Source organism: Porites lutea, chromosome 9 (genome assembly GCF_958299795.1).
Source record: "Porites lutea chromosome 9, jaPorLute2.1, whole genome shotgun sequence".
In the NCBI taxonomy this organism is placed as follows: Eukaryota; Metazoa; Cnidaria; class Anthozoa; order Scleractinia; family Poritidae; genus Porites; species Porites lutea.
The window spans coordinates 17,757,135-17,783,367 of NC_133209.1; the positions used below are offsets into that span (position 1 = coordinate 17,757,135).

General features: G+C 39.7%; 4 protein-coding genes across 4 annotated transcripts in view; 3 read left to right on the top strand and 1 right to left on the bottom strand.

Annotated features, from left to right (window-relative positions):
- The first annotated feature begins 508 nt into the window (after positions 1 to 508).
- LOC140948981 (putative ammonium transporter 3) lies at positions 509 to 6,252 on the top strand. The gene is made up of 4 exons (XM_073398238.1): positions 509 to 1,242; positions 2,739 to 2,798; positions 3,862 to 3,938; positions 5,630 to 6,252. The coding sequence occupies exons 1-4, from the start codon at positions 509 to 511 to the stop codon at positions 6,250 to 6,252; spliced, it is 1,494 nt and encodes a 497-aa protein (XP_073254339.1).
- Positions 6,253 to 7,814: 1,562 nt separating this feature from the next.
- On the bottom strand, positions 7,815 to 9,762 carry LOC140948021 (kelch-like protein 11). Its single transcript, XM_073397244.1, has one exon. It carries the CDS (start codon positions 9,731 to 9,733, stop codon positions 7,985 to 7,987), a length of 1,749 nt encoding a protein of 582 aa, XP_073253345.1. The 5' UTR covers positions 9,734 to 9,762; the 3' UTR covers positions 7,815 to 7,984.
- Positions 9,763 to 15,163: 5,401 nt separating this feature from the next.
- LOC140947908 (putative ammonium transporter 3) lies at positions 15,164 to 20,116 on the top strand. The gene is made up of 4 exons (XM_073397127.1): positions 15,164 to 15,864; positions 16,835 to 16,894; positions 17,934 to 18,010; positions 19,062 to 20,116. The coding sequence occupies exons 1-4, from the start codon at positions 15,233 to 15,235 to the stop codon at positions 19,700 to 19,702; spliced, it is 1,410 nt and encodes a 469-aa protein (XP_073253228.1). The 5' UTR covers positions 15,164 to 15,232; the 3' UTR covers positions 19,703 to 20,116.
- Positions 20,117 to 25,527: 5,411 nt separating this feature from the next.
- Positions 25,528 to 26,233, top strand: part of LOC140947674 (putative ammonium transporter 3) — a 924-nt gene continuing 218 nt past the window's right edge. The window contains exon 1 of the mRNA XM_073396843.1: positions 25,528 to 26,233. This exon is cut by the window's right edge and continues 218 nt beyond it. Within this exon, the coding sequence (XP_073252944.1) occupies positions 25,636 to 26,233 (598 nt within the window). The 5' untranslated portion in view covers positions 25,528 to 25,635.

A 26,233-nucleotide genomic window follows, 5' to 3' on the forward strand; every position in this document is an offset into this window, starting at 1 on the left:
ACGCGTCACGTTTGTCCACTTTGGTGCTCCGCGAACACTTAGAATGCTGTAGAAAATTCTAGTATTTTTAATCAAGCGATGACAGAAGTTACACAATACTTAAAGTTAATTTCAGTTAATAAGACATTTGCGCAAGCTGCAAATACTAACTTCCTCAATTTTATTTGTTAATGAGTCTTGAGTAGTGTTTTATAATTTTATAACTAGCATGTGCGATACAGGTTGCCATGGTAACTGAACGTGGCTAAGAATTATTAGGCTTCATTAAGCAACCGAAGAGAAACATAATAAAACCAATTCAGGGAAATGCGTTGACGTAAACCTATTACTACCTAAGGGGATAACGAGACGTGGCTCCTTTAATTGGGATCTAGATCTTACTTTCAATTAAATAGCCTTCCATAAAAACACATGCATGTATGTATCAAAAGTAAACAGGAAAACTATATTTTTAAAGAATCGTTAAAAAGTTGGAAGGAGGAGCAAACTTTTCGGGGAGTGAGGAAAAATGAATGAAACCACCCAGCAGGGAAATAGTAACGGCGACACAGAACTCCATGACCATGACGATGCAACCTGGATCTTGACAAGTGCATTTACCATTTTTACAATGCAGTCAGGATTCGGTCTTTTAGAATCCGGGTTTGTTTCCTTGAAAAATGAAGCAAACATTATGGTAAAGAACGCTGTTGACATCGTCTTTGGTGGATTTTCGTACTGGTTGTTCGGGTATGCGTTCAGTTTCGGGATCATACAGAATGGCAATCCTTTTTGTGGACTGGGTTATTTCTTGACAGACGCAGAGGGAAGCAGCATGGGTCAGATATATTCCAAGTATTTTTTTCAGCTTTCATTCGCCACTACAGCGACCACCATTGTTTCTGGTGCAATGGCGGAGAGAATCAAACTCAAAGCCTACATCTTGTACTCATTCCTGAACACTCTGACATACAGCTTCCCAGCACATTGGATTTGGGATGAAAACGGTTTTCTCCATACAATGGGCGCAGTGGACATTGCTGGATGCAGTGCTGTGCATTTGGTTGGCGGAGTAAGCGGTTTAGTTGCGACGATGATGCTAAAGCCACGAAGCGGACGATTCGACAAGAATGTTCCTCCAAAACAAATGGCTTCACCGACAAATGTGCTCTTAGGGACTTTCATGCTGTGGTGGGGATGGTTGGGGTTCAACTGCGGAAGTACACTGGGGATAACTGGCATGAGATGGAAGCTAGCCTCAAGGTACCTAATCTAAACACCTTTCTCTTTTTCTCAGCCCTAAGAGATACCGCCAGAATTAACACAAATTCCCAGCGTTGTGGCAAATTTTTAAGAAATACTTCCATTTCGCCCTTTTTTTGTCTTTTTTTGGTTTTACTAAGTGCTCTTACGTAATGATTATCGATTGCATAATTGCTATCTTGAGGGAAACTGTTCACTGGTCATCATCTTTGGCAAGAGGTGATCAGATATTCAGCGGCTGTTTCAGCTCGGGAAATGTCCTGATTAGAGCATATCCAACAACACGTTTTGATGTGTCTCGAAGTCTCGTTTTTCGGGTGATTTTGTGTCTTGGTCGGCTCAAATTTTGAAGCCAGCAGCGTCTCGCGTTTCTCAAAGTCTCAAATTTACCATTCTAAACCCCTATCATGGGTTGGCCGGCTATAATAAAGTCACTCAACTTATATTATATTAAAGTTATAATTCTGTTCTTCGTTCTGTCCATTAGTGGCAGCAAGGTGGCCTGCAGAAAACGAGCATTATTATTTATTCCAAATATTTATCCTTTTCTGATTGACTCTTGTCATTGGCTAATTCTTCATTACTAGCTAGCGTTGACAAAATTTTGAAGACGTTTGGTGATATCTAGTCAAATTACATCAATAATATACAACTATCCCCTGAAGGGGAGGTGAATATGGTAATATATACCTCGAAGTATATAACTACCGCTGTTCACCGACCCTGAGGGGGATAGTTGTTTTAGTATTTACCAAATCAGTTGGATATACTTTTTGTAAACTAAAAACGTCACTTAGTAGGAACTTTGTTTACAATTTACAATTATTTCGGGGATTTTGTCAAGAGAATTTTATGATTTTGCTGCAAATTCAGCATGAGATTAATTCTCTACATAACCTGCGTAGCAGGCGCTTGCAAGTAGTGGCCGCAAGAAATAACGGGCGCACGACAGGGAGACACGCGTTCTTTGCGCCAAGGATATTCCGAGTTACGCGAACCTATCAAAACGCGCGAAAATTGCTATTCAGCGATTTGGTAAATACTTATACAAGCTATGGCCATGACAACAGAGAAGTCCTGGGGGCGAGATTTGTTTTTTTTTTTTAAATTCCAAATCGCTGGAACTTCATCAGCGATGTGAAGTGTCAAGGTTGCGTAACACTTCACGTCTTTGATAAAAGTCCAGCAATTCGTACGAAAAATTTATTTTTTGTCTCAAATTTTGCTCTAAATCTTGGAATTTTTTCTATACTAAATGTCTTCGCCAGATCAGGTGAAATACCCCTGTATGTAACATAGTTTGTTGATTTGTTCGTTGTTCGTCATTGTCATTAATTCAGTGATCTGATTCAAAATAATACCACCCCAGTTACTTTCTTAACGCCTTTTCTCTGATGGTGATCGTGTTTTAGTGATGAGTAAGTACTGAATGGGAAGGGAACTAAATGACAATCATGACCGCCCATTTAATTCAAGCCAAAAATTGTTTCCACTAGGTCGGCGGTTGTGACGATAAACGGAGCTGTTGGAGGTGGAATTGTGGGGACAGTGTACAGGTATATGAGCTGTTATCTTCCATCTGCTCAAGCTTACGATAGAATATACCTGTCCAGGATAGAACGCTAATTACACGCTTGGAGATTTTTAGTGATAGCTAACACAGCAGTGGCGGATCCAGGAAAGGGGCCTGGTGGACCGCCCGCCCCCCCCCCCCCCCCCGCTTATTTTTAAACCAAACTGAGGGCCGAAGGGCCGAAAAAAAAAATTGGGGAGACCAGTCTTCCCCTTATCTAAGGGTCTGGATGACCGCCACCTCTTATCTCAAGGTCTGGATCTGGCACTGCACACGGTTTTGTTCTCTCTATCAGGGAGGGATATTTTATGCTTGTCACACGTACCTAAGCCCGTATCACCCCTCCCTGTCCCTCTCGGGTCTAAACCTTGATACCTGCGTTAACTGTTGTCGTGAATAAAAGCCTCATAAAAGGTCACCAAATCAAAATTATTCTGTCAGATATAAAAAAACAGCTCATTTAGATTTGAGAAACTTATAAAACAATGTTTTGGTTCACTCGACACTGGGGTAATAGTGACCTTGCTTGCGATTGGAATCATCCCTGTTGTTAAGTCAGTTCAGTCACACGGCTTACCATCTAACTGTATGTATTGACCTTTTTACCGATACGGCGGCTATATTGAATTAATTCGATTTGAGGAGTATTATAGGATGCCCAGGATGGGCATATATAATAACTGAAATTACAAAAAATAGGATGCGCTTTTCGGGACATTTTTTTGTAAAGTTTTCTTAGAATAAATTTGTAATGGAAAAAAGATCGTTTTACCGTGTTTGGATGTAATAATGATCGCCTTTTTCTAGTTTAGTATTAGAAATATAATCTTTCACTGTAAATTTCTCGGAAAAAAGGCGAATGTCTCACATTATGGCTCTTGGTCCCATTAAAAACAATTAATGATTAATTGTTGGAGAGTTTACGTTTCCAAAGTATTGTTTTTCTTTTTATTTATTTAGTGCAGTCCTTTTTTTGATTTAAGATACTCGCCTGTTTACCTGCATGGTTAATGAAAGGCCAATCCGTTTTTTTTCCTACTCTGTAGTTACGTTGTCTACAAAAACAGATTGGACATACCATGCTTCGTCACTGGAATCATATCAGGTCTCGTGTCCATCACAGGTCAGTGCAGATTCAAAGTGGGAGATCGACTGAGAGTACGGTTTTAGGGGTTCCAGTAAGGGCACTCCATTATTTGGCTAAAACGGGTATGTACTGCCGAACAGGATATGGTTTTCAGGATCTTGAGTCTTAACCCTCGGACGTACAAGGGGGAAGGGAAGAGGGGCGGTTGCCACCCTCCATAAGGTTTTTCTGACTTTTTTCCTAGACGATAAAACATCGTCACTTGAAGTTTTCTGTAGCTGTTCGTTTATTCTTCGCGCACATTTTGAGACAAGTTTACTGATGGTCAGTTACTATGAGATATGACGTCATAAGTAGCAGGTGGTCGAGCCATTTTTGAGTGGAAATGCATGTTTTTTCAACTTTTTTCAACAATAAAAGTAAAACTTGTGGATGAAATGATGCAAAGTAATTATTTATGTGTTATTTTACATGTTAAGCCCAAAAAAGTATTAATTTGTCACTGTTTTTACCTTATTTCTAATTCTTGATAAAATCCAAGAGGGCGGCCAAGATGGTGACCATGTTTGGTGACGTCACAGACCTTCAGCGGCGTCACCACCGATAAAATATACCTCATCTTGTAGGGAAGATCAAAGGCTTTCCACTGAAGGCAAAATCGTTTCGAAATATTGCAACATATCAAAAACCCAAGGGGGGGGGGGGGGGGGTGGGTCCATACATACATACATGCATACACCCATACATGTTTTATTTATTTGGAGTCTTATACAATAAATAGTACATCAACTATTTCCAAATAATTTTTTGGAGAGACCCAAAGCCTTTAAAAGAGTATGTAAAGGTTGCCGAGGCCTACATGTTTTGTACCAAAAACTTTTTTCCTCAAAAAATCTAATTCTTTGATGCTGTCTTAAGAATTCTGTGTGCGAAACGAAATGAATCAGGGTAGCGAAATGAACGATCTTTGTCTTAAACAAGGAAAGGTGTGGAAGGCTCCTAAGGCACAACCCTACGCAAATTTACTTTGAGTGCCCCCTCTCCCCTCCCTCGGGCTAAAGAGCCCAGGGGCGTAGCGGTCTCTTCTCCTGTACGTACCTGCGTAAATGGGAGCAATTTAGGTTTTTGGGAAACTGACCACCTACCCCTCGCCTAATCCAACATTTTGCCCTAAGTGAGAAGTAAGTGTTAATGTTGGCTTAGGGGAGGGGTAGGTGGTCAGTTTCCCAAAAACCCAAACTGATCTCGTAAATGTACCTGAAAAAAAAAAAACAGAAATAAATGGAAGTTAAATGAGAGTCGATAATTGAGAAAAAGCACAAACACCTCAAGTCATGATAAAACTTCGATTACATGTGTTTCTTTCAAATGATTTTTTTAAATCAAAAGGCAGCTTTTTTTCACATGCAAACGTTAGTTTTTTTCACGAATGGCGTGATTGGCGTACCTATGATCAATGTTGATGCAAGTGCTGGAAAAAGGCGGGCCGGTGACTATAGAATAGGAAAAGCCCAGTTTGGAAAAAAAAAACAGCAATTCTGAGCAACTTGTTTTCAAATAATAATCAGTGGGCAAGGTGAGAGGTCTTTGTCTCGAAAACGGCAATTATCAAGGAGGCTCATTACATTGACTGATGGGGTAAAAGGCAGTGATTCTGATTTGACAGGGAGCAAGCTTAATGGTCCTAAATTTGTATCTAATGTGTCTAATCTAATCCCAATTTTCAGCTATCTGCACTCTCGCTCGTCCCTGGGAGGGAATAGTTATTGGTGCAGTGGGTGCTCTATTTGCATGTCCCGGATGTGCTCTTCTTGATCGACTCCGAATCGATGACCCTGTTGGTTGTGTTCCCATCCACCTCTTTGCTTCAGTCTGGGGGCTCTTGGCTGTTGCCCTGTTTGCTGAGAAAGACACTTTCGAAAACTCAGTTTCTGAGGATTTTGGAATCTTTAAGGGTGGTCCTTGGAGATTTTTGGGAGTACAGGCACTTGCGATTGTAGCTGTTTCCGTGTGGACCGCGATTGTTAGTTTTCTGGAGCTGCTATTGGTCGATAAGCTGGTTGGAATGCGCGTATCCCCAAGGGAAGAACTTCTGGGCGCTGACAACGTTCAACATGGAATTGAACGAAGCTGTAGTCAATCCGTGTGTTCCTGTGGACCAGCCAATACTGCCGACAACAGCAATGGTCCGGAAACGATATCTTGCGGATCAGGGAGACTCTTTGAACGTCTGCCAATGCCTTGGTCACCGTCACACTCTTTTTCTTCGCCAGTACACCGTGAAGCTCCATGGAAGACGACGTTTGAGCGGCAGTCAGGAGGTCTTCGTACTGGTAACATAGTACATTGAGCCAAACCGAAAAATCTGGATTCTGGAATCTGGATTCCACAAATCCGAATCCGGAATCCGGGAAACTTTTGCATTTGGACTCCAGAATCTTAGGCATTGGGATCCGGGAAACAGCTCAAGGAATCCGAGATCCCAATAATGATTAGAATCCAGAATCCCAGTCCAGTGCCTTGAATCCGGAATCCACAGCGTTGAATCCAGGATCCAAGACTGTAATGGATTCCCTTTCGTGATTTTTTAGCCAGAGCATGACATACAAGTTGTGTGTAAATAAGGGACCGGTCATTATTTATCGCCTGGGAGGGGGGGAGGGTGGGGGCGGGAGCTGAGGATTTGGGGTTAAACAACGTGAAATTTAGCCAATCCCCACTTTGAATGTTACTTCACTGAAGTGATCGCCCGTAATAACATTTGATGACTTTCGCGATCAGCGCCCCCCCCCCCCCTCCCCCCCTCTAACATCTTCATTTTCCAAGCAAATTTGAGTGGTCCACTCTGAATCCTCCTAAAGTTTTCATTTTTCAGTTTGGGTTCTCAGTTATGACTGATCCCCCTTTTTTTAATGATCAGTCTCTAACTTCAAATTATTACTGTGCATTCCATTAGGAAATCTGGATTTTGTTGGTTTGAAGTCCAGATTTTGGATTTTGCATTCAAGTGCGAAATCCAAAAAAGGATTTCAACGCACCATCTAGTTGTTTCAACGCTATGCCTACCCTACAAATTGCAATTTCTGTTCTCCCTGATCTTTCCCAGCTCCCTGCTTATTCCACTTTTCATTTGTAAAACAATTTGAACCACAACCTCGAAAAAGTAAATTCCAATGGGGTGGGAAGTCTGCCAAGTCAAGTACTCAATTAAACTGAATGCACAGAGGCAAAAAGAGACACTTCAACAGGCAGGGGTGAAGGAGTTTTTATAGACAGTCTGTTTGAGAGAATCAGAATACCAGATGCAAGCCACTTATCTTTAATTTACTGCACTAAAGATGTTACAATGTGTTTTGTTTATGAACATCTACTGTTTCATGTTTGATTGTTGTTTTCTCTTTGGAACACACACTACTAATGTAATGTAACTTTAGTCAATTATTTTATTGCAACTCATGCATGTATCCAGGTAGTATAAAAAAGACGAAATCTCTTCTAATAAGCCAATGAATTTCGTTGTTTGATAATTATGATCAACCAATGGCTCGGGCTTTTGAAGACAAACAAGGTGCAGACAGGAAGAGGAAAGGAACTAAGTATTTTGTTGCCCCATATAATGGACTCCAAGACAGTCTTGGATTCTGGATTCCTTGGCGACGGTTCTGGATTCTTTGTCAGTGGAACTTAGATTCCGGATTCCAATCTTTCAAGGGATTTCGCATTCCTTGAGGTGTATTCATAATTCCAAAGCCCAGGATTCCGGAATCCACAAGCAAAATTTCCTGGATTACGGATTCCAGAAGCAAAAATTTCCCAGATTCCTAATTCCCATATTTTGGGTTTAAATTGGTCTCAGGCCAAAGTTTATGTGTTGTGTGGTAGTTTCACTTTGCACAAAATGTTGTAATTATAGGATAAATGTCTGAGCTCTGATGTCTCCTTAAAAACTGTTACTGAGCACACAGTGCTAGTTCATTATTGTTTAAATGGCTGAGGAGTGAAGTCATTCCATGCACCTTTCCAAATAATCATAAAGTACATCAACAATATGTTATGTTCTTGAATAGGCAAGATAAAAATAATTATACTTTTTTGAGTTGTACAAATGATTGTAAGGAGTCTTTTGGGATTCGCAGGGAAGTTAAGGTTAGCCACTGATTGGAATCAGTATCACATGAACTATGATATTCAGCACATGATAGTAGTTCCTTCTTATCAAAATCATATTTATACAAGGAAATATTATATCTCTCATGACGTACCAGATAAATACCTTCTTTGAAACTTACAGCACTTGTAAAACCTAGTACATCTGTATTTTGTAGAATAGACCACACATTTGATGTTGGATCATACATTTCAATACAACTTGAGAACTGAGTTTCATTTCCATTGTTGCCAAAGAATCCTCCAAACAAAAACACTTTCTCTTTCACAATAGCGCCACAAGAAAACATCTTTCTCTCAGCAGTTGAAGCAACTCTATTCCAAGAGTTTCTTTCAGGGTCATATTTTTCCACTAAGTCCAGCACTCCATCACCAGACATGCCTCCTACTGCATACAAAGAACTTTCATCGGCAACAGCGCACACACCCCACCTAGCAACACTCATTGGTGCTACCTCCTGCCACAGCTTTGTATCAGGATTATACTTATGTACACGATCACTCCCTCCACCAATAAAATAGAGACAACCTTGGAAGTTAACTACACCCCCAAATAGATGTGTTGAATTCTGCATCACTGATGGGAGTGAGATGACAGGTGCCCAAGAGTTTACTGATGGATCGTAACGTTCCAGTGCACATTTGATACGATCTTTTTTTCTCATCAGGTACACTTTTCCATGACATGCAACCATTCTGTTGCCAATCATATTTTCTCCTGGTACCATGTCCGCCATCTTGTACCATCTGTTAATTGAAGGAATGTAGCAATATGTCTTATTTCCTTTACAAGTAACAAGCCCATCTTCACAATTGTTAAGGCATTTCCTTGGTGGCTTGGCAAAATAACAATCTTCACTGCCACTTGAAACCTCTTTCAGTGCATTTAATACAAATTCTGTGCATATTGCACTGTCTTTTACCAAAGGATGACTAAGAACCACCTTGAACACAAAGTTGCGTGACATGTACACCACTCTAACGTGACGAAATAATTCAAAAAATACTTCGCGTTCTTTATGATCGCGTCCTTCCATCCACTTTACGATCACGTGAAAGACGTCTTCTTCGCTGTTTATTTGGATTTCATCACTTGAAATCCACTCTGCAACCTCTTCGCCCTTTAAGTTCTGAAAATCAGCCGATTCTGTGACACTCATGAAATTTTCGAAGATAAAATCTTTTGCTTGTCTTTGCAAGTCCGGACACTGGTACCTGCTGGCGGAATAATAAGCCAGTAAACAGTTCGAGGAAGACAGCGTTTCAGAGATGAACTCTACTGATGCCACCTTCAAACTTGGGACAATAAGAAAATCTGCTAATTGCAACAAATCAAAGACATTATGTTCATTGATGTCAACATGTCCCGTGTAGAGATATTCCAACACTTCTCCCATTACAGCCTTGCTCGTTTGTTCTAGTTTGATCACTCCTTCTTTCTTTTCCGTCATTTCAATGTTCAGCGCATTGTAAAAGAACGGACTCACTGCACATAACACGATTTTATGGGCTTTCAAGCGAGCTTGATGGTCGCCGGAACCAACTTCTAGAATCACATCGCAAAGATGTTCATTCCTTCGCTGAATATTGAGCCGTTTCATCATCTCCACACAAAATTTTTCTTGCCCATTGTCTCCCACTACTGGTTGAAGAAGGCGATCCATGAGTTAGACAGCTGAATTTTAAGCTGACTGACCAACAAATCACTCAACTGCCGAATCTCAACACGAATTTTAGAACACTCAGGCATTTTGGTCAGCGGGTGTTAGCCAAAAATAGATATCCCTGCGACCCTGCAGCTCGAAAAGTTTTTTAGCCGTTGGAGACTGATTTTAACAGGGGCACGCAACAAGAATATAGTTCAAAACCACTTAAACATAGCATTGTTAAACGTATTTTAGTATTTAAAAGGTAGATATAGGCACATTTTTATCCCCTAAAAATTTTTCATCTGTTCCGATTTCCTAGCTGAAAGTCTAGTGATCCGAAAATAATAGGGATCAAAACTTACTTTTTCGAAAATTTCAGCCAGAAAAAAGGCTCCCGAAAATTCTAGGTGACCTTTTTAGAGTAAAAATCCGTTAAAAATAGGCAATTTTACTATTTTTTACATGTTCGAAAATCCTAGGAGAGGCAGGCAAGTAAGAAATTTTACAACAAATGTTTCTAAAATTCTAGATCTCAAATCGTCTTCCGAACAGATATTCTTCCGAAAATTGTCGTTGGGTGCCCCTGTTTTAATAGAGGAGAGAGATGGAGAAGTATATAGATTGTGCTAGTAAAAGTAGCATAATATGCCAGTAGTACTGCTCTTTTTTTTAGCCAAATTATGCTAAAATTATGCTCGTTTTTCCAAGTTATGCTATTTTTGTGCTCTTCAAAAACCATGGCGAATAAGTCCAAAAATACATTTTTTTTAATCAGAAGCCGTTTATTTTTGTTAGCTATACTATATAACGGTCTCTCGCAATTGTGGCTGGTCCTGGCCCGTCATTTCTCTGAGGGAGCTGTAAGTTTTAGTTCGAATCGGCTGGTATAGCTGACGCCATTTTTGTAGCCTTGCCTATGAGAGGTATTGGGACCGACATGGTTTGCCATGGGATGGGACATCCCTGTTCCCGTACACCCTAGTCCTAGGCCCCCATTTCTGGGATCAGTAAACTGCAAATACCGCTAAAACATCGAACAACGTCAGCGTATAATTGGGATTTGGGAATCAACGTACCTGTCAAAGCCCAAAAATGTTCCGATAATTGTCAAAATATGCGGAATTATGCTAGCAGTGCTACGTTATAAAAAAATGGGAAGAATTATGCTAGTTTTCTCAAATAATGCTAAAAATTATGCTAGCACAATCTACAAAAGCCTAACATGTTTAGAGTTACCTTTTAGGCAAACAGCAAACGTCAGATTCAAGATAAGAATTTCTCAAAATAGAAAATAAACAGATAAAAACTGTCCAGAACAATCCTTATGGATAAAACTGGCGTGAAACTACTTATTTCTTTGTAGAAGTAATTATAACCAGATTCGTTGTATGGCGCAGCGGGCTTTGCAAACTTCGAAGGAATTTTGGGTCTTTCTGTTCCGTCAATCATCTTAGCGGACCTCTTAGGAAACAGATGTTATTTGTGATTGGTGCATTTCGATCCACTTTGTTTCTTTCTGCGTTTGAAGGTTCGCTGTTTGTGATCGCCCTGTTTCGCTCTGTTTCAGGCAATGATCGACTAGTTTTCGAAGCTTTTTATGATCTTTCTTATTCTTGTCTCTTGCAAGAATAAAGCAATGTCTGCCTCCTGCCCTCAGCAAAAATTCCTCTCATCATCGCAATTTCCTTCGCTATTCTTGAGCAGTTTAGGGTCATTGTCAATTTTGTTTTTGCGGGCCAAGCTGGGCGAGTGCGTTGCCGTGTGATTTGCATTAACTCCACGCCCACTCGAATGATTGAGCGAACAGAAAAACCCCTTCGTAGTTTGCAAACAGACAACGCGATACAACGAATTTGGCTATAACGTGCAGTAAAGGGCAATTAAGGGGAAAACTTGGTCACGTTATACAAATTCACGTTTGCCGTTTGGCGTAAAAGTAACTCTAAATCTCTCTATTGGCCGTCATGCTGGAGGTTAAAATCGCTTTCACAGGGTCTAGGTTAAGAGCATATTGCTGTTTTACTTCAATTCTGTGCTGAAGTCACTACCGGTACTTGTAGTGCCTTTATCCATACACAAAATGCTCTTGTAGAGTTATGAAGGAGGTATCAAACAATTTCATCAGCTGAAAGAAGCAAGGCTGATTATACAGCAGGGGATATCAGATATCATCTAAGAACTTTAAATCTTTTAATTGTTTAACAATACCGTGACCATGCTCGTGCAACTACTTCCAGTAATTAGTTATAAAAGCGACCACTGCCTGTGTACTTACACAAACAGTGGTCGCTTTTATAACTAATTACTAATTCAGTAGAGATAGCGAAATGCCTTTTCATATGTGCTCTTGTAAGTTACTAAATATGCTTCAATTATGTAAGGATCCGCGATCAAGTCGAGGCGATAAATTTGAAAAATTGCCTCTTTTTTACGCACCACAGCCCGAGATTAAGAGGCCTTGTTTGGACTTTGTGTTGGTGTTACTCACCAAAAGGCTGTAACTTAGCCAAGTATAGAACTGAATTTCATCAGCAATGCACCTGAACGAAGCACTTAAAAGATAGCGTTTAAGTCATTGCAAAGTCTTTCTCTTACTATTTAGGTGCTATTATTTAGGTTTACTAAATTCAGTAATAACGGATCATTGTTTTTATAGATTTGCATATATTGCGTTAGTTTTAATTTTTCCCTTTTTTTATCATTATGAATGAAATGGTTTAATAGTTGCTTTAGTTTTAATTTTTTCGTTTTTTACCCATTGTAAATATATTAGGATATGGTTGTAAATTTGTAAATATTTTTCAAAAATGTTGTTTACATGACTGTAAAGCGCCTTGAACATAGGATAAGAGCGCTATAGAAATAAAGTTATTATTATTATTATTATTATTATCATCATTATAATAATTATTATTATTATTAGGTGTGTTTGAATGTTTAATTCTTCAGGTTTAAAGGGAAGGCGATCGTCGAGTTCAAGATAAAAGTGCCGTGAACAGTCTTAAAGGGTGTCAAAGAAATTTAGGAGATAATTCAAAGATTGTTAACCGCACTATTGAGAATTTAGTTCCATCAGTTAGATAGTTGTTTAATTGTCACTTATATCGAAGCCCTTGCATTCCAAGTTGAGACCAACTTACGTATGGTACGGCAGTGCAACCGCTGCTTAATACATTGGAGAAACTAAACGACGACTTAAAGACCGTTTCAACGAACAACGCAGACCAGCTGACAACCCAGTGGCAGATCCAGGGGAGGGGCCGGGAGCCCGGGCAGCCCCTTATTTTTAGCCCAAACTGAGGCCCGAAGGGCCGAAAAAAATTTTTTTTAGAGACTGTCCCACCCTCTTATCTCAGGGTTTAAATGATCGGGCCCCCCTCTTATCTGAAGGTCTGGATCTGCCACTTCAACCCAACTAAAATCTCCAAACCCACCATAGTCTCAGAATATTTTCTTACTAAATAAATGATCAATCCGCTAACGACACTATACTTATTCCACTTGAAATCATTAAATCCAATAGTATGTGAAAAGCTAGAAGAGCATACCTCATCGAGAGAGAAAAAACTCATGAATCCTTGGGTATTAGAATAAGAAAGACGAAATGTAACTGGCCTTCCTTCCATTTGTGTTTATTTATACTATTTTTACCTTTCAAATTTATTTTGAATAACGACTTCAACGGTTTTCGTGTTCATATACTTTCAACGTTCACCATTTCCTTCAGTTCTTATTTTGACACGTTGTTATAGTATCGTGAACGCTATCCTTCATTTAGCTGACCTCGTCATTTGTATGTAAGACCCTGCAGACGAAAGGCCGTGCCTTTCGAAATATCATAACAAAAAAATATATATATTCCCGACTGTAGGTACTGTATTATCAGCCTTCCTTCCTTCCTTCCGTTGTCCATACGCAAATTGCGCCGCATCGATCTGTTGTTTTCCAAAATGAATACCAACCCACGCGATAACCTGTGATCAGGCTTCGCGCTTCCCCGAAAGCAGTAAAAGGAAAAGAAAGAAGAAGGCCTGATCGAACGTCATCGGCACAAAAGCCGTCGTGAAATAAAGAAATGGAGTCATTACGTTGCTATGGCAGCCACGATTTAGCAATCAGGCAGCTGTGTGATGACGGCTTTGGATGAAAAATTCCGGATGATGAGTCGGACCCGTATTATTATTTAGTTAGCCAAACAGGTAGACCACTCTCTGTTTGTGTGGCCATGTGGTTTACACTTTACTCCAAAATGCTGAAAATATCAGGATTTAAACGTAAATGTTTCAATAAAAGTTCAGAACGAAATGTTTGGAAATAACTGAGTCATGTGTAGTGTTTTTGTTCGGTGTCTCAAGCTGTGAAAATCGTTATGTTGCGTAACGGTAATTCTTTGTTCAGTGGTAACTGTGTGTCAGGTTTCGGCTTACTTTTATGTGAGCTCCACGTTTGATTAAATGTTTAAAACAAATGTCGCTCCCAGATGGATCCCGCTTTCTTCAACGTAAGAAAACTTAAGTAAAATAAAGCACATTTTCTCGTTTGTCTGGCGGTTCACAAGGTTTGTGTGGCTACTGGAAGCCTACGTGCGTCCAGTTTTTTTCCAGTTTGTTATTTCGTGATCACTAGAGTACCTTAGAAATTAAATGCTGGCATTGACAACGATTAAACTTTTTTAAACATATAACCCATTGGTTCAAGCTGCAAAAATGACAACCTCCTCAGTTTAATATGCTAATGAGTCTTAAGTAGTTTTTACAGTAGATAACTAGCATGTGCGATACAGGTTGCCATGGTAACTGAACATGAGGAAGAACTATTGATAGGCGTCATGGGCAGGCTAAAGAGATAATGAAAGAATGGTGGTCTTTACACTCGAGCCTAAATAAGCTAAGAGGTATTTCAAGACAAGTAAATTTTAAATTCTTAAAGTAAAAGAAAGCTTCACACACAACTTATTTTTTTACTTCAGGTTTACTTAAGCCTATTTTCCCACGCAACATAATTAAGACTGATTGACATGCTTCGCCTTTCTCAAAGCTCAAGAAACCGTTCAGTCGGTTTTAAGGATGGTTTTCAAGTCACTTGAAACTTTCCCGTCTTTAATGAGATGCAAAGTAAAGTTACTTGAGATTTTACTTAGGCCTTCACACAAGCATTTTTGGTTAAGGAAAACTTAGCAGTTAGTCTTACTTAACAGCCTAGCGTAAAGACAACCAATATTGGTAAAAGTAGTTATTGAGTACGTGACGGTCCTAGCCTTATGAATTGGGATCTGTTTTCCATAAATAGCCTTTCATAAAAACAGGTGCTATCTCTATTTTTTATCAAACGTAAACGGAAGATCTACAAATTGGAATAATCGACAGAAAGTTAGAAGGATAAGCAAAGCGTTCATAAAGCTACTTCGGATAGAGATTATAAATGTACAGTACCGGACTAGAAACTGGTAACAACACTACTGTTGACCATGATGATGCAACCTGGATCTTGACAAATGCATTTACCATTTTTACAATGCAGTCAGGATTCGGTCTCCTAGAATCCGGGATGGCTTCCACGAAAAATGAGGCGAACATCATGGTAAAGAACGCTGTGGACGTTATTTTTGGTGGATTCTCGTATTGGCTTTTTGGATTTGCGTTCAGTTTCGGCATCGTAGAGCGAGGGAATCCATTTTGTGGATTGGGTTATTTCTTAACAGACGCAGAGGGAAGCAGAATGGGTCAGGTGTATTCCAAGTATTTTTTCCAGCTTTCATTCGCCACTACAGCGACCACCATTGTTTCTGGTGCAATGGCGGAAAGAATCAAGCTCAAAGCCTACATCTTGTACTCATTCCTGAACACTCTGACATACAGCTTCCCAGCACATTGGATTTGGGATGAAAACGGTTTTCTCCATACAATGGGCGCAGTGGACATTGCTGGGTGCAGTGCTGTGCATTTGGTTGGCGGAGTAAGCGGTTTAGTGGCGACGATGATGCTAAAGCCACGAAGCGGGCGATTCGACAAGACTTCTCCTCCAAAACAAATGGCTTCACCGACAAATGTGCTCTTAGGGACTTTCATGCTGTGGTGGGGATGGTTGGGCTTCAACTGCGGAAGTACATTTGGGATAACTGGCATGAGATGGAAGCTTGCTTCAAGGTATTTTCAAGACTTTTCTCATTCTTCTAGTACGGCACAAAACTTTCCGAATTTTAAGGTACATAATGTTTTGCTAGGCATTTTCACCCTTCCCCTGATTCCCCGCTTCTTCACACCTTTTTTTTTACGGTATAAAGAGCCCTTTTTTTAATCATACTTCCACCTATTGGTCATCACACTTGCAAGAGGTTTTAGAGTCCTTCAGCTGTTACCTATCTACAGCGAGATCTCTCCTGAACTTGTTAAAACGTCTGCTCTTCTAGCAACCGAAATACGCGGATCGTATAAATCAAGTCTCTTAAAGTATAACTTATCACGTTTTGTGTGTTACATATACATTTTCCTGGAGATAATTTATGTGGTTTTATTTTGCAGAATACGCACTAACACGTATTGTGAAGTATTTTGAACTATTTCAATCTTAACGGTTAATTAAATCTGCCTTATTTTTTTCTAGTTAGTGTTTGTTTCTTTATTAGTGGCTCAAGGCCAGTCATGCAGGATTTCGTCAACATGGCTGTTTTCCTGCTTTGGCCTTTTGAGTGTTCTCATACTTGAAATTGATGCTTAGCTCGCAAATTTCTAGCCGATCGCAGCCGTGCAGGTTCAGTTATACCAAAACATTACCCACACCGAGTTTGCCTCTTTTTCATTCTTGCGGTCAGCTAACCCAAACTTTACACATTTTTACCAGAAAAAAGAAAAGAATACAATGATGTAAAAGAACACTCTTGGTATATCTTCAGTTCTTGATTAGTGAGAGAGTTTTGTAGTATTTTATTCCAGTTAAGCTAGTTACTTCATCCTTTTAATAATATATATATATTTGAATTTTCGTTCTTTATTTCCTTTTTATACCAGTTTTGTTTCTGATGGTAACCTTCCTCTTAGTGATGAGCAAGTACTGAATAGGGAAGGGGAAAGAGCAATATCAAATAATTCAATTTACGTAAAAACTTGTTTGCACTAGGTCAGCGGTCTTGACGATAAACGGAGCTATTGGAGGTGGAATTGTTGGAACCGCCTACAGGTACGTGGGAAGTTCCTCCCAAAGCTCACAGATATGTCCAGGATCGATAGCTAGAAAAAGTTTTATTTTTATTTTTCTTTTAGCCCCTGAAGGAGGTTTGTTTTCAAACCGAAATATTGGGCAGTTTGTTTAAATATATTTTTTGTTTTATTCTTTTGTTTACTTCTTCATCGCCTTGCCGTAAGGATCAGTTTGCCGTTTCATATTTTTCTACAAGGTTAATTGTACTGATCCAGGTCTACAACTGGCAGGTCTGGCACCACTCATTGGTTTGTTGCTGTGGACTTGCTGACATTTTATATATTTTCGATAGCTAGACCCTATCATAAAGTGTCATCATTAAATTACCTTTTGCTTCAAATTGGTCCAAAGTAATTCAGTGTCAATGAAAAACTGTCCAGTCACAGTGCACGTGAAAATCGGCGCACGCGAGGGGAAGCAAGGCACGTATTTTAAGTGCTCTCGCGTTTTTTCTCGCTTAACTATCCCTGAAGAAAGTGAGGGACTATTCGTAGTCTAGGCCCAGTGGGGGAGTAAGGGGAAGGGGGGGAGGGGGGCGGAAGGCGGTTTGTGGATTTCAAGTGACGGGGATGATCGAAGGATTATCTTTTATATCTGAAATTTTCGAATCCGGAATTTTTCTCTCCCCAATCCGCCTCCCTTTTTCCCTTCCTCCCAATCCCCAAACTCTTTCGACGCCTGCTACGTAGGCTAATTTCTATTTTCGTGTTATATCATTTAATACTATATGGAGATTTTTAAGGTTCGGAAATTCAACATGGTAAATTTTTTTTTGGTCAACTTTTGGTCCAGGGATTTTTTTATGGGTTTTGTTAAAAACCCTAGGGATTTTTAACAAATATGTTCCATAAAACTGAATAAATATTTGTTCGAGATACCTACGTTTTCAAAACTTTTATTCTTATACGATGTTTTATTAAGTTTTATCCACTCATTTATTTGATTGAGGATACTCGCAGTTGCCTGTTTTCTTGCATGATTGGTTGTAAGGCTAGTTTCAATTGTTTGTACTCTTTAGTTACGTTGTCTACAAAAACAAATTGGACATACCTTGCTTCGTCACTGGAATCATATCAGGTCTCGTGTCCATCACCGGTTAGTGAGTAAATAAGAACTGATATACTTTAGAAATTAACTGAGTAAGTCCTTTTTTACTGTCTACTGATAAAGATGATTTTCTTAAATTGTGTAATGACTAGAGATATACATTATCGACAACCTCTTAAAAGGAAATTGGTTGGGTTAATGACTGTGTATAACCTGAGGCGCTTGTACTGGGTTTTAAAACTCACGCACTCTGAAAATTTTTCAAATGGCTCGTAGTTCATCCAAAGATTGCTAATCATACTAGCTATTACTCCCTACCCTCCCACTACTTAACCCCCACCCACTGCTCCCTCCCTCCCTACTACTACTCCTTGCCGTCTATTAACATCCCTTCCCACTACTCCCCCTCTATTTACCCAAAATAAAGAATCACGCTTGTGATAAGAGCTACACTCAAACAAGTACCTTACTTTGTCAAAAAGGGAAATACACTTTATTCTACGTACGTTTATTTGTAAACCAGTTTGCTCTGAAGACTTTCCATAGCTTTCATCTCAACAAACGTCCTGTTAAACATGCTTTAGTCATTATGCTTTTTATGAGTAATAAGTATAGTTTTGCCTGGGCCTTTTGTTGTCTTCAATTTGCTACTACTTTGCAGTTTTCCCGACGTTGCTATACCATTTTCCTTCAAGAACACGAAGACTGCAAAAAACTGGAAACCTGGGGGGCTTCTCTTGCACGAGCAGTGCAAGAGTTCTTGTTCAGAGGGAAAATCACACGACAATCAATCGTTTTTGGCTTCATGAGATACCAAATTTTTAAAGATAAAGTAATCCGCTCCCACTCCCACTTTGAGCACGAGAGCGGATGACACCATTTTGATACTCGCCTGCAATTAAGTCATTGCCAATGACCATCAAAGCCAAAGGGAGCTAGTAAATTGTATAATCATGGCCTGTTTTAACGATAAGTGGTCGCCATCTTGAAACTAAGGACGAATATCAAAGGTCTTTACATTAATTGAAGATACTAATAAAGCAATGAATCTGATTTGATGGTCTAAAATTGATCAACTTTTTGCTGATTCAATTTGAAGCAATATGCACTGTGGCTCGTCCTTGGGAAGGAATCCTCATTGGTGCAGTGGGTGCTCTAATAGCATGTCCTGGATGGTCTCTTCTTGATCGACTCCGAATCGATGACCCTGTTGGCTGTGTTCCAATCCACCTCTTTGCTTCAGTCTGGGGGCTCTTGGCTGTTGGCCTGTTTGCTGAGAAAGATATTGTCGATGACAATCTTTCTAAGGAGTTCCAGGCGTTTCGAGTCGGGATCTTTAAGGGTGGTCCTTGGAGTTTTTTGGGAGTACAGGCACTTGCGATTGTAGCTGTTTCCGTATGGACTGCAATTGTTACTTTTCTTGAACTACTATTGGTCGATAAGCTGGTTGGAATGCGCGTATCCCCACAGGAAGAACTACTGGGCGCTGACATCGTTCAACATGGAATTGAACGAGGCTATAGTCAACCCGTTTGTTTGTGTGTGTCAGGCAATTCTCCCATCAACCAAAAGGGTCCGGAAACGATTTCTTGTGAATCAGAGAGACACTTTCAACGCCTGCCGACACCTCGATCACCTTCAGGTTCTTTTTCCTTCCCAGTCCACCACCGTGTAATTCTATTGGATACTATGGCTGAGCGACAGTCAGGAGGCTTTTGTACTGTTGACATAGTACATTGAGCCAAACCAGTCATTAGGCAGCCTTAATTGCTCACTTGCCTGAGTAAGCCTTCTCAAGACGGACGCGTTAACAGTGTGATGTGTTGACTTGTGCTTGAAAAAGTGTTTAAATGGCTGTGAAGTAAAGACTTCAGAATGCTGACTGCCGGCACCATGTCATCTTAAAGATGTCGGAAGAAATCAGATCCATGTTATTTGTTTTATTGTTTTTAATATAGTTTGTAGGATAAGCAAACAACGCGTCTTACCTTTTTTGCAACAATATGGAACGAGTGTGCATCGGCAATTTTCGTGGTAGATTTAGGTGACTAAATATACGTCGGAAAAGAAGTTATGTGTAAGGTACATGCACAGCTGCTCATCTAGCGAAAATGATTTTTCATTGTAAACAAAAAGGCGCAAATAAATAACAATCAAACTGATGAAATGATACTATAGATTATTTGTAAAAGACAAATTCATGATTCTATTTTTTTTTCTTTTACTTTACTTTGCGCTATAAAATTCGCCCAACCTACTCTCTGTCAACCAAAAAGGAGAAATTTCAGTCGTTCGTGGAAAGTTGATCGTTGAAATTTCTTTCGGTTACAACCTTCTAGCGCTAAAAAGAAAAACTCTGACCACTATGGTACGTAAACAAAGCCAGTAATGAGAAAAGATTGTGACCAACGTCTGTGAACGTCTGCCAATGCCTTGGTCACCGTCACACTCTTTTTCTTCGCCAGTACACCGTGAAGCTCCATGGAAAACGACGTTTGAGCGACAGTCAGGAGGTCTTCGTACTGCTAACATAGTACATTAAGCCAAACCAAAAAATCTGGATTCTGGAATCTGGATTCCAAAATCTGAATCCGGAATCCGGGAAACTTTTGCATCTGGAATCCGGAATCTTAGGCGTTAGGATCCGGGAAACAGCTAAAGGAATCCGAGATCCCAATAATGATAAGAATCCAGAATCGGAGTTCTACTGACAAAGAATCGGACTTCAGTACCTAAAATCCAGAATCCACAGCGTTGATTCCAAGACTGTCTTGGATTCCCTCACATGGGGCCACCCAAGTGTTTGAGTGAGCAGTTCTTGAGGCATACGGCTAGGGGTGTGATTTTTTAACTATAGCATGACATACATGTACTTTTTAAATAACTGAAAATTATTAAGTGTACTTTCCATTAGGAAATCTGGATTTTGTTGGTTTGAAATTCAGATTTTGAATTTTGCAATAAAGTGCGATTTGCAATAGAGTGCGATTTAAAACAGCAACTTGCTGTTTTACTTCAATCCTGTGCTGAAGTCACTTCTAGTACTTGTAGTGCCTTTATCCATACAAAAAATGCTCTTGTAGAGTCATGAAGGAGAGGTATCAAGCAATCTCATCAGCTGAAAGAAGCAAGGCTTATTATACAGCAGGGGATATCAGATATCATCATAGAACTGAATTTCATCAGCGATGCACCTGAATGACACACTTAAAAGATAACGTTTAAGTCATTGTAAAGTCATCAGACGTTGAGCGTCTGTCTTATACTGGACGTTCAAGTCTCAAAACGGAACTTAAACTTCTCTAGCAAAATGGTCTCCGTAGAGATCTAATGTAAAGTGGGCGCGCGAGTGTATTTAATCAAGATCAAGATACCCACAACTCTTTTAGTCTTGTTTATCAATACCGTGACCATTCTCGTGTAACTACGTCCAGTACGTAGTTATAAAAGCGACCACAGCCTTTGTAAGTAAGAGATAGCGAAATGCCTTTTCTTATGCACTCTTTTAAGTTACTAATGCTTAAATTTTGTAAGGATCCGCGATCAAACTCGAGGCAATAAATTTGAAAAGATGCCTGGTTTTTAGGCGCTAAAGCCAGAGATTAAGGGAGCTCTGTCACAGCAGTCCAGTTCATTTTGTTTAATTTTGCCAATTACTCGGCCTCAACCTCTATGGAACGTAAAGTAAGTAAATAAATTACATCTAAATGACAAAATCAGAGATTCAAGACAAACAAATATGTCTCCTGGGCATTATTTTTGAAGTTGCAAACAGCAGAGAACAGCAGAGATCAACTTTTAAAAACTGTTAGGTTGAACAGTTTTCAAAAACCCTATTTCAATCCGTTTCAATCTTCTTCATTTTTGCCCAACCGTGGCATCTGTTGTTTCTGTTGTGTTATTTTACCCTTCTTTTAATGTTTTAAGCGGTTATTTTTCATTATGTTTCTCTTAATTTAACGGACATTTTGTAATTACCTAACTTGTCTGAATTTTGTGATACAGCTCCTTTTAAGAGGCCCTTAGGTAGACGCGTATGAGCATGCTTAGTAAGGGGTCCGGTTTCATGCTCATCCGATTAAGATTGTCTGAAATCGCTAGAAATGCAACTAAAATAAGGTATTACTAAAAATCTCAATTAAAAATAACAGAGGACGCTTGATGTCAAAATTAGTCTCTAGTGAGGAAAAACGGTCGATTTACTTGCAGGAGAATTGTTTGTTTCTTGGGTTGCAGGGGCGGATCCAAACCATTAGATAAAGGGGGGGGGGGGGGGCGGTCATCCAGACCCTGAGATAAGGGGGTGGGACGGTCTCTATGCCCGGGCCCCCTGCATCTCCCCTGGATCCGCCACTGGGTTGTCAACTGGTCTGAGTTGTTCGTTGAAACAGTCTTTAAGTCTTCGTTTAGTTTCTCCGATGTATTAAGCAGCGGTTGCACTGCCGTACCATGCGTAAGTTGGTCTCAACTTGGAATGCAAGGGCTTCGATAATAGTGACAATTAAAAAACTATCTAACTGATGGACCTAAATTCTCAATAGTGCGGTGAACAATCTTTGAATTATCTCCCAAATCTCTTAGACACCCTTTTAAGACTGTTCACGGCACTTTTATTTTGAACTCGGTGATCGCCTTCCCTTTAAACCTGCAGAATTAAACTTTCAAACACGCCTAAAAGGTAACTGGACTTTGTGTTGGTTTTACTTTTTAAAAGGCTGTAACTTAACACTAACTTAAATATTGTGGGAAAATGAACTTAATTGAATTGCAATAAAGAGATACCAAAACGCTAGTGTACTAAAATCTCCAAACCCACCATAGTCTCAGAATATTTTCTTACTAAATAAATGATCAACCCGCTAACGACACTAGCTATACTTATTCCACTTGAAATCATAAAATCCAATAGAGACAGTATGTGAAAAGCTAGAAAAGCATGAAAAGACTCATGAATCCTTGGGTATTAAAATAAGAAAGATGAAATGTAATACCGTCCTCCCCATTGCCAGAAATAGTGGACATTTCGCGCCCGTGATTAATTGTCAGCGGAATCTCATTTCCAAAATGGCGGACAAAAACGATCGTAGTCAGGGAAAGCGTATCCCCTGCGATCGTTAAAATAATTTGAGCTCTGTGGATCTGTTTTACGAAGAAAAAAGCTGGAATGAAACATCTTGCAAGAAAATGTTAGGTTTATACTGGGCCGAGCGGCTGATAGCAACAAAACAGTACGCGGCTGTACCTTTCGTGACATTTTCGTGACATTTTCGTGACAATTTTGTTTTAAAACCAAGCCTGGTAGGCTAATCGAGGATTTTTGAATGCCTGGAACCTAGTTTATATCCGGTGAAGCATCTCTAGAGTTGTAGCAACAAACAAAATGGCGATTCGGTGAGGTTTGGAGTTGTGAAGCTTTGTCCGACCGAAATGTGTCATTCGCAACTATGGCGTCCATTACTGGACTACAGATGGAAAACTGAGGGAAATAATGCGCCTTTGGAAGTATTTTCCAGTGCAAAAATCGTCCTTTTAACGACTGTTTTGGAAACATCTTCCATCGCAGAAGTGATATCGAGTCGTGCAAATTTACTTCAGTGAAGGGTTTATCCTCTAATCGACGAGTATTTCGCATGACTTCGGCAAGATTTTAAGACAATGTATGGAGAAATGGAGCGTACAACGAGAGATAAAAGTGGCTTCTTCGGGAAGTAAGTAAACCTACTTCTAATTAGCTATTTTTAACCCAGATGCGAAGGTTGCACAGCACTTAACATGTTTCGAGTCGTGCACCGAACACCCGTGAGCTCATAATCGATATATTTGAAAAAGTTTCCTTTTCTCCATACATTTTCTTATACGAATTCGCAGCCATTGTGGCCTTGGTGCGCACGCGCAACCGCCATCTTGTCCCTAATTTCTGGCAATGATTTGTGTTTATTTATACTATTTTTACATTTCAAATTTCTTTTGAATAACGACTTCAACGGTTTTTGTGTTCATATACCGGTTCAACGTTCACCATTTTCCTTCAGTTTTTATTTTGACACTTTGTTATAATATCGTGAACGCTATTCTTCATTTAGCTTGACGTCGTTATTTGTATGTAAGACCCTGCAGACGAAAGTCCGTGCCTTTCGAAATATCATAACAAAAAAATATCTATATATTCCTGACTGTATTGTACTGTATTATCAGCCTTCCTTCCTTCCTTTGTCCATTCGCAAATTGCGCCGGATCGATTTGTTGTTTTCCAAAATAAATACCAACCTACGTGATAACCTGCGATCAGGCGTCGCTCTTCCCCGAAAACAGTAAAAGGAAAAGAAAGAAGAAGGCCTGATCGAACGTCATCGGCACAAAAGCCGTCATGAAATAAAGAAATGGCGTCATTACGTTGCTATGGCAGCCACGATTTAGCAATTAGGCAGCTGTGTGGTGACGGCTTTGGCTGAAAAATTCCGGATGATGAGTCGGACCCGTATTATTATTTAGCTAGTTAGCCAAACAGGTAGACCACTCTCTGTTTGTGTGGCCATGTGGTTTACACTTTACTCCAAAATGCTGAAAATATCAGGATTTAAACGGAAATGTTTCAATAAAAGTTCAGAACGAAATGATTAGAAATAACTGAGTCAAGTGCAGTGTTTTTGTTCGGTGTCTCGGCTAGTACTTTAATGTGAGCTCCATTTTTGGTTAAATGTTTAAAACAAACGTCGCTCCCACATGGATCTCGCTTTCCTCAACGTAAGAAAACTTAAGTAAAATAAAGTACATTTTCTCGTTTGTCTTTCGGTTCACGGGGTTTGTGTGGCTACTGGAAGCCTACGTGCGTCCAGTTTTTTTCCAGTTTGTTATTTCGTGATCACTAGAGTACCTTAAAAATTAAATGCTTGCATTGACAAAGATTAATTTTTTTTCAATGTATAACCCATTGGTTCAAGCTGCAAAAATGACAACCTCCTCAGTTTAATATGCTAATGAGTCTTAAGTAGTTTTAACAGTTAGATAACTAGCATGTGCGATACAGGTTGCCATGGTAACTGAACATGGGGAAGAATTATTGATAGGCGTCATGGGCAGGCTAAAGAGATAATGAAAGAATGGTGGTCTTTAAACTAGAGCCTAAATAAGCCAAGAAGTATTTCAAGATAAGAAAATTTTTAATTCTTCAAGTTAAAGAAAGCTTCATACACAACCTATCTTTTTACTTCAGGTTTACTTAAGCCTATTTTCCCACGCAACGTAATTAAGATTGATTGACATGCTTCCCCTTTCTCAAAGCTCAAGAAACCGAAAGTTCGCCAAGTCGGTTTTAAGGATGATTTTCAAGTCACTTGAAACTTTCTTGAATCGTTTCAACTTTCCCGTCTTTAATGAGATGTAAAGTACAGTTACTTGAGATTCTACTTAGGCCTTCACACACGCATTTTTGGTTAAGGAAAACTTAGCAGCTCTTAAGTCTTACTTAACAGCCTAGTGTAAAGAGTTATTGAGTACGTTTCGGCCTTATCCCTTTGAATTGGGATCTGTTTACCATAAAATAGCCTTTCATAAAAACAGGTGCTATCTCTATTTTTTATAAAACGTAAACGGAAGATCTACAAATTGGAATAATCGACAGAAAGTTAGAAGGATAAGCAAAGCGTCCAAGCTACTTCGGATAGAGAACATAAATGTATAGTACAGGACAGGAAAATGGTAACAACACTATTGTTGACCATGATGATGCAACCTGGATCTTGACAAATGCATTTACCATTTTTACAATGCAGTCAGGATTCGGTCTCCTAGAATCCGGGATGGCTTCCATGAAAAATGAGGCGAACATCATGGTAAAGAACGCTGTGGACGTCATTTTTGGTGGATTCTCGTATTGGCTTTTTGGATTTGCGTTCAGTTTCGGCATCGTAGAGCGAGGGAATCCATTTTGTGGATTGGGTTATTTCTTAACAGACGCAGAGGGAAGCAGAATGGGTCAGGTGTATTCCAAGTATTTTTTCCAGCTTTCATTCGCCACTACAGCGACCACCATTGTTTCTGGTGCAATGGCGGAAAGAATCAAACTCAAAGCCTACATCTTGTACTCATTCCTGAACAGTCTGACATACAGCTTCCCGGCACATTGGATTTGGGATGAAAACGGTTTTCTCCATACAATGGGCGCAGTGGACATTGCTGGGTGCAGTGCTGTGCATTTGGTTGGCGGAGTAAGCGGTTTGGTTGCGACGATGATGCTAAAGCCACGTAGCGGACGATTCGACAAGAATGCTC